This window comes from Arvicola amphibius, chromosome 10, assembly GCF_903992535.2.
Source record: "Arvicola amphibius chromosome 10, mArvAmp1.2, whole genome shotgun sequence".
Lineage (NCBI taxonomy): Eukaryota > Metazoa > Chordata > Mammalia > Rodentia > Cricetidae > Arvicola > Arvicola amphibius.
This window is the reverse complement of record NC_052056.1, coordinates 88,608,267-88,619,877: the sequence shown is the minus strand read 5'-3', so window position 1 is coordinate 88,619,877 and position 11,611 is coordinate 88,608,267. Positions and strand designations below refer to the sequence as shown.

General features: G+C 49.2%; 1 protein-coding gene across 1 annotated transcript in view; it reads right to left on the bottom strand.

The window, feature by feature from the left end:
- Window positions 1-6,095: 6,095 nt before the first annotated feature.
- The window catches only part of LOC119825386 (S-adenosyl-L-methionine-dependent tRNA 4-demethylwyosine synthase TYW1), a 79,695-nt gene continuing 74,179 nt past the window's right edge, over window positions 6,096-11,611 (bottom strand). Inside the window, exon 16 of the mRNA XM_038346232.2 lies at window positions 6,096-6,662. Within this exon, the coding sequence (XP_038202160.1) occupies window positions 6,441-6,662 (222 nt within the window). The 3' untranslated portion in view covers window positions 6,096-6,440. The remainder of the gene's footprint in view (window positions 6,663-11,611) is intronic.

Here is an 11,611-nt window from a genome sequence, read left to right as displayed (position 1 = left end):
CAGTTTTTATGGAAGTTATCTAAGCATGTGGGAAACAGCAATAGGGGTCATGGAGAATCTGCAAGCTTTTTTCCCTGTAGAAGCAGGGTGGTGGAGGAACTGGTGACCCCAGGGATGCAGAGGTTTGCCTCTGTCCCTAGCTGTTGGGCACAAGACTACCTATACCCCCTGCTCTTCCCCATCCCGGAGATCACAAACTGGCTGCTGGGTTTTTATTAGGCTGGGGAAGTGGCCCATTAATGGGATAAAGTGTAAACACATCCTTTATTTTGTGTTTAGATGTGTCTGAGTGATGTGGGAACGGGGAAGGTATTTTCTTATTTTCACCGCTGAATTAAATAAACACATTAGCTCAGGTTAACAGAGCCCAGTGAAATGAGCACCCTGGAAGGTATAAAGACGTTTCAGCTCCTGCAGACAACCTTGGCACCCCAATTTCCAGGGCAATATCAGTAATAGAAGCCATTACGTCAGCATTTCCTGTCCCCTGGGAACAACAGGCTGACTCTATTGGAGGGGATGCCGAGCAGATGGGACAGGATGTGGTGGCCAAAGGGATGGTCAGTTTGTGACTCTGAGTCATGAATTGTCATAATCAGGAGGCAGACAGAGTGTGAGGCTGTAACTGCTGCTCTGCCTCCCTAAAAGGGTTGGAAATTAAAATAATAGGCTTTTACAGGAGCCACCAAGGACTCTGTCTAATGGCCACACTCTGCATTAGCCACAGACAGACCCAGACAGGCCGGTGACAAAAACAAAATGTCACCTGCACCCCCCTCCCCCCAGGAGAAAGAGACCGAGAAATGGGAAACAGGGTTGAGTCACTGGATCAGGTTGAGAAAGGGGTCCCAGGAGCGCTGCTCACAAGATCAGGGAGTGGGGATGATCTGCTGGAAATGTCTTTTTTCCATTACAAATCAAATCACAGAGCTGGGTTGTGGCTCAGTCGGTGGGAGAGCAATTACCCAGAATCCCCCAGTCAGGTCTAGGTGTGGCTCAATGATAGAGGGCTTGCATAGAATCCCCCAGTCAGGTTCTAGGTGTGGCTCAATGATAGAGGGCTTGCATAGAATCCCCCAGTCAGGTCTAGGTGTGGCTCAATGAAACAGCAGCTGAGGTTGTCTCCCTAGTCTCCACACGCTCACACACTCATGTGTCCTCACAGAATTCACTTCCCATGGACAGATGCCCCCGTAGCTGAGCTCCAGTGCCTACAGAGTATGTCCCTCTGACCTTCCCTGGTAACCCCACTTCCTACGGGGCCTGGTACTTCTGCTCTAGTGTTAGACTCTCTGCTTAAGGGAGCTCAGCCTGCCTCTTATTTTTTTAGTATTTATTTTTATTTTATATATGTGTGTGTGTGTGTGTGTGTGTGTGTGTGTGTGTGTGTTTGCGCGCGCGCACGCATCTGAGTGCAGTTACCCATGGAGTCAAGAGGACCTCGGGTTCTTGAACTGGAGTTCCAGGGTGCAATTATCTGTCTTGTCCCTTTAAGAGACAAGCCCCACTAAGCCATTACACAGGGGATTAGGAACTACCAGAAGCGGGTCCTCCCTCTCCAAGAGCAGTTTGGACTCTAAACGCTGAGCCAACTCCCCAGGCCCATTCCCTAGGTTTTGATGGTAACTCCCAACGTGATGACTGGTACATTTCTGTGTCCCCCTAGGTTCTCTCTATACTTGAGTGTCCACTTGACCTTTGCCCTCAAGAGTCCCTACCATCATCCATCCTAGTCTCAGGCCAGGGCATGGTGAGCCAGCACTGACCTTTGAACTCTCTCCCCACCCCATCTGGCCAGTCTGCAGCTGTGTGCATTAAGCATTACCTCACAGACCTCTCTCAAGTCCATCCGCAGCTCTCCAACCCAGCTGTGCAAAACCGTCACCCCAAACACAGACACAAAGGCACACCCCAGGGGCCTTCTAGACTGTTCTATGAAAAATGCTTACCAACAGTGTCTTTCCCTTTTGGCCCCTCCAAGCCATTTGAAAACCAGCAGCTCTGGTGAGCTTATTAAAATGCAAATCAGTTCAAGTTGTTCCTTTGAATAATTGTTCCTAGGGCCCAGGCCTGAGTCATGGACCATTATGGCCTTTAGGCTTGGCTGCCCCCACCCCCAGGGTGTGTGTGTGTGTGTGTGTGTGTGTGTGTGTGTGTTTGTGTGGGGTACCCACACTTGTGTGTGCAGAGGTCAGAGGACTGGGTGTCCCGTTCAATCATCCCCACCTTATTCCCTTGAGACAGTGTCCCTCACTAAACCTTCAGCAAGCATTCAAGTAAGAGATGTCCCCATGGTCTTGGGCCTTTAAACACTTACTCCCCAGTTGGTACAGCTGTTTGGGAAGGTTGGTCTGCTTGTTTGTGCTGTGTAAGGTGGTACCAGTAGTGCAGCCTTGCTGGAGGAAGTTTGCCGCTGGGGACAAGCTCTGTGATGAAAAGCCTCAGGACGTTTCCAGCTCATTCTCTCGACTTTGTTCCTGTGGTTCAGTGTGAGCTCTCAGCTTCCTGCTCCAGCCGCCATGCCTGCTTGATGCCATGCTTATCCGCCATGGCGGACTCTTAGCTCCCCTGAACGGTAAACCTAAATAAACGCTTCCTTTTGTAAGTTGCCTTGGCTGGAGTGTTTTATCAGAGCAATAGACAAGCAATTAATACAGCTAGGCTGACAGTTATCAAGCTCCAACTATCCTCTGGTACTGGCCTCCCATAGTATTGGGGTACACAACCCCAAAGGTGAGTGCACAGCCGTACCCAGCTTTTTTATGTAAGCGTTGGGAACTGAACTCAGGTCTTCTACTTGCAAGGCAAGCTGTCTTACCCACTGAGCCATCTTCCCCGGCCCCCTTTCCTGCCTGTTCTACATCACCTTTCAGCTCCAGGTACTGGGGTGGACTCTCGCCCTTCCCCCCCCACACCCCTCTCTCCTCTAGAGCAGGATTCTTCCCTGAGATGATGGCTATATCACAGCACACGTCTCAACCCACGGGTTGAGAACCACTGGTCTAGGCTACATAGGAAGCAAAAGGCCAGCCTGTACATCTTAACAAGGCCTTGCCTCAACAGGAGGGGAGGGGAGGACAAGGGAGCTGAGGATTATACTCAGGTCCTACTTGGTACTATACTCAGGCACCTCCACCCCAAGCCTTTTCTATACAGACTGCAGCTTTGCTGTAAGCCACTTGAGTGGGTGGTGGGAACTGAACTTGGTCCCCTCCAAGAGCACCAAGCACTCTTGGCTGCTGACGTGTCTCTCCTGTTTCCTTATTAAGTCTACCTTGTGCTTTTATTTTTTAAAGTAGCTTGACTGAATGCAAAGTGTGGTAGCTCATACCAGTATCCCCAGCCCTCAGGAGGCGGAGGCAGAAGGATTGCCGTAGATTAAGGGCCAGCCTGGGCTATACAGCACAGCCTGAACTGCTTGTAAGCCCTTGTATCAACAGAGAAACAACCAAAGATAGGGGTTGGGAAGGTAGCTCGATGGTGAGAGCACTTGCTATGAGGCGTGTGGATATAAGCTTGAACGCCCAGCACCCACGTAAGCTGGGAGTAGACGGTAACCCCAATGCTGGGGATGAGGGTGAAGGCGGGCATCCCCGATGCTTGCTGAACACCAGGCTACCTCAAGGCACAGTCAGGGATCCTGAAAGTGACAAAGCGGTCCTGTCCTCCTCTGGGCTCTGCGCATGTGTGCAGGTGAGCACAAGTGCATACCCATGTGCATATACACTACACTACACATACTCACACACCCCCAAATGGGATGCGTTAGTGAGCGGATGCTGCCTGAGGCTAGCATGCAGATGACAGAGATGCTGCAGACAGCTTGACCCCAGCTGGAGGCATGAGGGAAGTCTGGACGGGATGTGCTGCACACTGAAAATCCTCTGGGCTCTCCCCAGCCACTGAAGAACCATTGACTGACCTTAACGTTTGTCTCTTATCTAATGTTCTCCTGAGGGAAAAACCTTCTCAGAACGTATCCAGGTTAGGGCATGCCTGCCTCCTACCACCCTAACGTGTGAAGTCTGGAGAAGACATCCCACTCTGGTGTCACCAGCCTAACCTGCTGTCCCCTCCGGTGCAATTCCCGTTGAATGCACTGATGTACGTTGCTTTTGTTCCAGCTATAAAATGCACACATGTAACCTGTTCCTGCCCCAGCAGTCAATTATACGTGCCTCTGAATGCACGATCTACTTCCTTCCTTCATTTAGTAACTCAGGCTTTTAAATTTCGTGGTTTATTTGTGTGTTTGTGCATGTGTGTGAGTGTGTGTGCGTGTGTGCTGCACTGGAAGAACGAGGTCGGAAGACAGCTTACAGAAAGCCAGTCCTCTCCTTCCATCATGGAGAGGGTCCAACTCAGGTCATCAAGCTTGAAGCACTTGAAGCAGCAGAGCCATCTTTGTCTGTCCTTAATATTTTAAAGATTTATCTATGTGTACTTGTCTGTGTGTGTGTGTGTGTGTGTGTGTGTGTGTGCCTGCATGAGTTTATACGTACTCCATGCATGTAGGACCTCCAGAGGCCAGAGGGTGGGGTCAGACCCCCCAGAGCTGGAGTGACAAGTGTTTGTGAGTCACTTGATATGGGTTCTAGGCACCAAGCCCAGGTCTTCTGCAAGAGCAGTACACACTCTTAACTACTTAACCATCTTTCCAATACACCTACCTTTTTTCTTTTTAATTTTTGTGAGCAGGTGTACATGTGCATATGTTCATGTGTGTGACTGAAGTTCCTGTGTGTTACCTGTGACACAGTGTGTGAAGGTCGGAGGAAAACCTTGGCTCTAGTCCCCCTCTTCCATCTTGAGACAGGCTTTCTCATCTGTCATATGGAAACCCAGGCTGGCTGGCCCTGGAGCTTCTGAGGAAGGGGTCTCACGGGACTAAAACTCAAAGAGCAAAAGGAGCTTTAATCTGCGGACGTAAAAGAATGCTTGTGCCCTGGGTCTTTAGGAAAGATTATTGTATTTTAGATAAAAGAATTTTAAAGTAACTTCAATTACTTAAGAAAAAAATTGACTACAACTACTTAAGAAAACAAAATGTTTCTGGCTAGAAAAACTTGAAACTGGGCACAGCAATGCACACTTATAATGCCAGCACTCAGGAGGCAGGGGCAGGAAAGTCAGAAGTTCAAGGCCATCCTCAGCTACAATGTGAATTTGGGGACAGCCTGGGATATATGAGATCCTGTCCCAAGACATCTCGGGGAAAAAGGAACAGAAAACTTAGGTCTTAAAGGACAGATTGATTGTGCATAGCAATGAGGGCAGAGGTAGAAACAGAGAAACATGGAGAAGAGACAGAAACGTGCGCGCACACAAGAAGTCTCAACAGTGACTTTGAACAGAAAGACAAGGAGAAACCCTGTCCCCCACGTCGGCTGCACTGATGACAACACACTGAGAGGCAACATTTCTTCCAGAAGGGACTTGGACTCCCATCTAGGCCCATGTCACCTGCCGTGGTAACCTGGCTGGGACAGAATGAAACACAGGCTGGTCTAAGTTTTAAAACATCCCCCAAAAGCTGTGAACATGTAAAAGTTTAAAGTGATTGATTTAATATCTTAAAATATTTGGAAGAATAAATACATTTGGAACTGGAGAGACGGTCTAGTGTTAAGAGCACCGCTGCTCTTCCAGAGGACCTGAGTCTAGTTCCCAGCATCCACATTGGCCATGCAAAGGAGTGCTGTGTTCGTGGAGGCCAGGATAGGGTGTCAGATCCCTGGAGCTGGACTTACAGGTGGCTGTGAGCCGGCCAACATGGATGCTGGGAACACACACACCTTTGAGAATTGGGAACAATCATTTTCAGGAGGTGTGACTCTGTAAGACTGAGAAAAGAAATGGAGCCCTTACCTTGAAAGGGGCAGAAAGATTTGGCTCAGTCACTATAAGCTAAATATATTGGTGCTCATTCCGGAAAGAGCCAATAGCTAAGAGAGCGCAGCCGGTGCCACCACCCAGTAATCCCAGCTCTCAGCAGACTGAGGCAGGAGCATTGCCGTGAGTGGATGCCAGCCTGTGCTACCTAACCAGAACTGATGTAAAGAAAAGAAAGAAGGTCGGGGGAAAAAGCCAATAGCTCGGAAGGAAAAGGCAGAAATATTTATTCCCTGTGTAACACCCAGGAATAGCACTTAGGAAAATTACTAAAATAAAATTCAAAACTATTAAAAATCCAAAGGTGACTGTCGCCTTCACTGTCTCAAAAATCAGCTCGGAGAAGGAGAGAAGGGCCTGCGCTAAGGTGAGAAGCACTGGGCCGAGTGTCCCACCCTGACGTGCAGGTGCTGCGTCTGTAGCCCAGCTGCCCGGTGGTGTCACTCTGGAACACAGCTGCCAAGTTCTGCCCTTGACACGGTGACGAGGACTGAGAATCTTCTGGAGCCGGGCGGCTTTGTCTTTGGAGATCCTTAATTCAGATAAGCTCAGCATCCAGAAATGTCCTTTGCTTTGTTCTTCCTCTGGTATCTCGTGTCCTTGGGATCAAAGCCTCTCTCCCTGGCCCCGAACAGTGCCCACTGTGGGGTTCTGGCCATGTAGTCCCTCGCACTGAATGTCTTTGCGCCTCCGCTCTCCTCATACTGCAGCACGAGCTCTCGGAAGCGGCTGTAGTCGATCCACGTCCACCACTCCCCACTGACCTTAAACTGCAAAGAAAAGTTGTCAGAAGCAAAGCTGTAAGGAAAAGAGTTCCAGTCCCACATGGATCACTGTAGTGGGTAGCTGTGCTGCCTACGCTTATGACAGTCTGACACAAACTTTCACAAACTCTTCATTTTGGAAGAGAGAACCTCAACTGAGAAAAATGCACCCATCAGAGTGGCCTCCGGTGCATTTTCTTAATCGATGAGTGATGTAGATGTCCTAGTTCACCATGGGTGGTAGCATCCCTGGGCAGCTGGTCCTGGGTGCTGTAAGAAAGCAGGCTGAGCAAGCCATGGGGAGCAAGCCAGTAAGCAGCGCCCCTCCATTGTCTCTGCATCAGCTCCTGCCTTCAGGTTCCTGCCCTTACTTCCTACTGACTACAAGCAATACACTGAAACAAACCCTCTCCTCCCCAAGTTGCTTTTGGTCATGGTGCTGATCTAAGCAATAGAAACGCTAACTGAGACAAACAGCGTTAGTTTAAACTGGAAAGATGGCGCAGGCTCAGCGGTCAAGAGTATTGTTCTCCCAGAAGACTAGAGTTTGTGCCAGCACCCATGATGGGCAGCTTACATCTTCCAATAACTCCAGATCCAGGAGATCCAATGCCCTCTTCTGACCTCCATGGCAACCTCCCCCCACCCCATACACACCAGCATACAAAAATAAAAATAAATGTTTTTTTTTAAAAGATCAAAGAAATGTCAAAAAGTTCCAAGTAAGAGAGCCAAGAATGTGTCTCTGTTGGTAGAGTGCTCTCCAAACATGTATGAAGCCTTGGCTTTCATCCCCAGCACTGCACAAGCTGGACATGGTGGTACACGCCAGAAACCCCAGCATTCAGGAGATGGACGAGGATGATCAGAAGTTCAAGGCTAGCCTGAGCTATATGTGACCCTTGCCCAAAACAATGTTTTAAACTGCTAATCGGCCTGGTTCTCCTCTGGTCTCACGGTCTCACATGTTTTCGGGATGCTTGTGTCCCTGAAGCCCACTCCGCCTGAGGCACAGACGGCCCGACTGTTGATAAGGAATACTTCCTGAATGGGGGTACAGTGGCCCAGACCCTGGGAGACTGAGGCAGAAGGACCACAAGACAGAGGCCAGGGCAGGTTGTATTTAGAAATACACATACATGTACATCATATACAGACAGCCATGTAACAACAATTTGTGAAGAGGTCAGAAGTTGAAAGAGTGTAAGGAAGGGCAACGGGGGGGGGGGGTAGAGGAAAAGTGGAGGGGTAGGATGCTAACTGTACTATAATCTCAAAAATAAAAGAAGAAAAAACACAAAGCCTTAAAAAACAGAGAACTTATATAAACGGGGGGAGGTGGTCAGAGACCAACCAGGCCTACAGAGTGAGTTTCCCTGGAGCAGGGTGACTGCAGAGACCACAGAGAGCTAAGCATTGGTGTCACACTGGTTCTGACTCTCCCTGCTGTGGCTGCTTTTATCTGGTATGTTTTCACCCTTCCGTTAGCAGAATGTGTGGAGGGCTTCTTATTGCTAAACTTTGCTTGAGTAAAGCCTTAATCAATGGCTTCTAATTCCTAGCTGCTAAATGACTCAAGCTAGCCTTTGCATCCTAACACGCATACAATATCTCATTAGCAGAAAGCCTCGTTAAGAATTTCAATTCAATAATGGGGAATAATCCAATTTGTACTCTCTTAAGTAAATTGCTTCTCGAAAGTCATTGTGGCATAATGGCTGTGAATGAAGAGAACGGAGAGGCGACAGAGGAGGGGCCAAGGAGACTCCTTCTGTGGTGAAGCCTTTTCATCCAGAGCCTCTGCCTGGCATTCACGTGTCGAGTTACTGCTGACTGGTAACCTGTAAATAGCCAAGTATTTCTGTCCCAGCTAGGAAGACTGAGGCAGGAAGAACAAGTGGGCAAGGGCACCAGGGCCACACAGTGAGAGTCTGTCTCAGAACAGGAGCAGCCTGGAGACGCGGCTCGGTGGTTAAGGGCATGCACTGCTCATGCAGAGGACAGACCCTGCTGCGGTCCCGGCACCCATGTTGGGTGGCTCACAACCACCTGTAACTCCAGGTCTCGGGCACCCAACACCCTCTTCTGGTCTCTGAGGTCACGTGTGTGTGTGTGTGTGTGTATGTACGTGTGCGCACACACAAAAACCCTTTCAAATAAATCTTGGAAAAACGACAATAAAAGCCTAATTAATTCTATGAACCAACTGAAGGAACAGTTTCCAGTTACAGCTGAGAAAAAAGTATTGAAAATGAAAAACAGCTTCTTGGAGTTAGGATACTTATTGAATTTAAATGGTTTGTGGTTTATATCAGTTAAGAGCTTTCTAGTAGACAGGGCCAAATGTATGTAAAAGCTTAATTAGTCTGTTGACGAATTATGAGCCCAGTCTTTGAAATGCCACCCCAAGGCTTCCTACATCCTACAGCCCAAGGCCTGAACTCCCATCTTCACTTTCCCTCCCAAGACACTCGCCACAAGTGCTCTCCAGTCCTGCAACAGAGCTCTCCAGCCAGGCACGTGGTGCACGGTGCACGTGTATAACCCTGCAACTCAGGCGGTAGGGGCAGGAAGAGGAGTTCAAGGTCATCCTCACGGCGCAGTCTCCAAAAAGAAAAAGGAAGGAGGGGTGCGGCTGGGGAGATGGCGCAGTAGTTAAAAGCACTTGCTTCTCTTGCAGAGGACCCATGTTTGGTTGCCAGCACCCACACTGGGCAGCTCATAGCCACTTGTAACTCCAGCTCCGAGGGACCTGATGCCTCGTCTCCACTGGCACCTGCATGCACACACACATACCCTCCACACCCCCACAAATATATTTAAAAATAAATCATTAGCAAAAAAAAAATAAGAACTAAGGGATTCCTTGTCATGGATAGGCTCAGAGAGACTACAGATCTGTTTAGACTGGAGCAGCGATTCTCAGCCCATGGGAACACAACCCCTTTGGCGGTAGAGCGAACTTTTCACAGATATCAGATCCTGCCTATCAGATATTTACACTGCAAAATGACAGTTATGACATAGCAAAGAAAATAATGTTATGGCTGGAGGGGGTCACTACAACATGAGGAACTGCATTAAAGGGTCGCGGCATTAGGGAGGTTGAGAAAAACCGAATTAGAACTACAACCCCATTCTTTTAGCCAGGTGACATTAAATATATATATTAGAGTTGGGTCTCTGCTCTTTCTTTCTCACCAAACACAAGAAGCTATCTGCAATGCATCTCATCTGCAATCCCAGAGGCGGTTTGCAAACGCAGGCACCGGAAGCCATGCTAACCGTCCTCTAGAACTGTGCTCTGGTTCAGACTGAAGAAACCACCTGCACAGAAAGAGTGATTAGAAGCTAAAAGTGACGGGTGACAACTCCAACTCCCAGTCTCTAAGGACACAACCGGAGGACCAAGCTGATGTGACACAGTGTGGATCACCATGACAAGGCACCTCAGACCGGGCAGCTCAGCGACAGAAATGTTTTGGAGGCGGAAGCCCATGGTCAGGTCCCCGTGAGTCCAGTCTCTGGGGAGGGCTGTCTTCCCGGCTGGCAAACGATGCCTTCTCACCGCATCGATACAGGCTTTCTCCCTGTGTGCAGGCCGATCAGTACCCTCTTCTACGACTTCATCCAACCCTTAGAAGCCCCATCTTTAATACCATGTTTAATAACATGGGTGCCGGGACCGCAGCAGGGTCTGTCCTCTGCATGAGCAGTGCATGCCCTTAACCACCGAGCCGCGTCTCCAGGCTGCTCCTGTTCTGAGACAGACTCTCACTGTGTGGCCCTGGTGCCCTTGCCCACTTGTTCTTCCTGCCTCAGTCTTCCTAGCTGGGACAGAAATACTTGACTATTTACAGGTTACCAGTCACACGGGGGGCTTAGAAGCTCAACACAAATGAATTTGGGGAGTAGGAGACATAAAATTCCACCCAGAGTATGGGTGACTCTAGAATAATGCTGAGCCACCAGGCCTCAAGGAGCAAACTGAATCTCCGCACTCCTCAGGACATGCTGAGGGAAAAGGAGCTCAGAAGTTCAACTGTCTCATGCAAAAAAGGCAGCATTTAGCATGATTGACACAAACTGCCGGAAGACAGCTGTGCCAACAGGGGAACAAAGCCCCAACTCTTAGGATGTGAGGGGAAGTGTCCTAAGACATGGGGTCACCCAACTTCAGGGACCCCACAAGCCCCACACTGAAGAGAAGAGGTAAATCTATGCAGGTGATCCCGTGACAGTGTGAGGAGTACGGTCCGGACTGAACAGTCAGGCCGCTTTAGACGAGACCAGCAGGGAGGCTGACGCACGGGCATGAGCACAACCTCATCTAGCTATTACCTGACCCCCACAGAGGGAAAATCCCCTAAATGACACGACAGCGTGAGATCCCTTTCTTATTATAAACACTCCACAGCCATCTACATAAGATGGCCGATCAGCTATAGGCTAAGCCTGGATCCCAACACCTGGGCTGGGAGCATATTTCTCTTATTTTGATTAATGTTAGAGTATTTTAAAATATCTACTACATTTATTTATTGGGGAGAAGGGGTGCTTGTGTGTGGAGGTCAGAGGACAACTTGAAGCAGGCGGTTCTCTCCATCCACCCCGCGGGTCCCAAGAGTCAGGTCATCAAGCCCAGTGACAAGTGCCTTTACCCACTGAGCCATTTCTCGGCCCCAGATTAATTTGTGTTTGATGTCTCTGACCTTGCTGGCTTAAGGTGATGTATCCAGTTGTGAGCCCAGAGGGAGACAAGTATCAAAAGAGACTGCTTCACAGAAAGCGGGCCCCCATTTCTACCTCCTCCACCACACACTGGAGTGCATTGTGGAGAGAGGAGACCAGTGCATAAGACCCGCCCCACCAACCTGGAGTAGGAAACACACCAGGAGATACGGAGCCAGAAATAATATGGCCTGGGATTTAATCCCACTCCGTGTGAGCTTCTA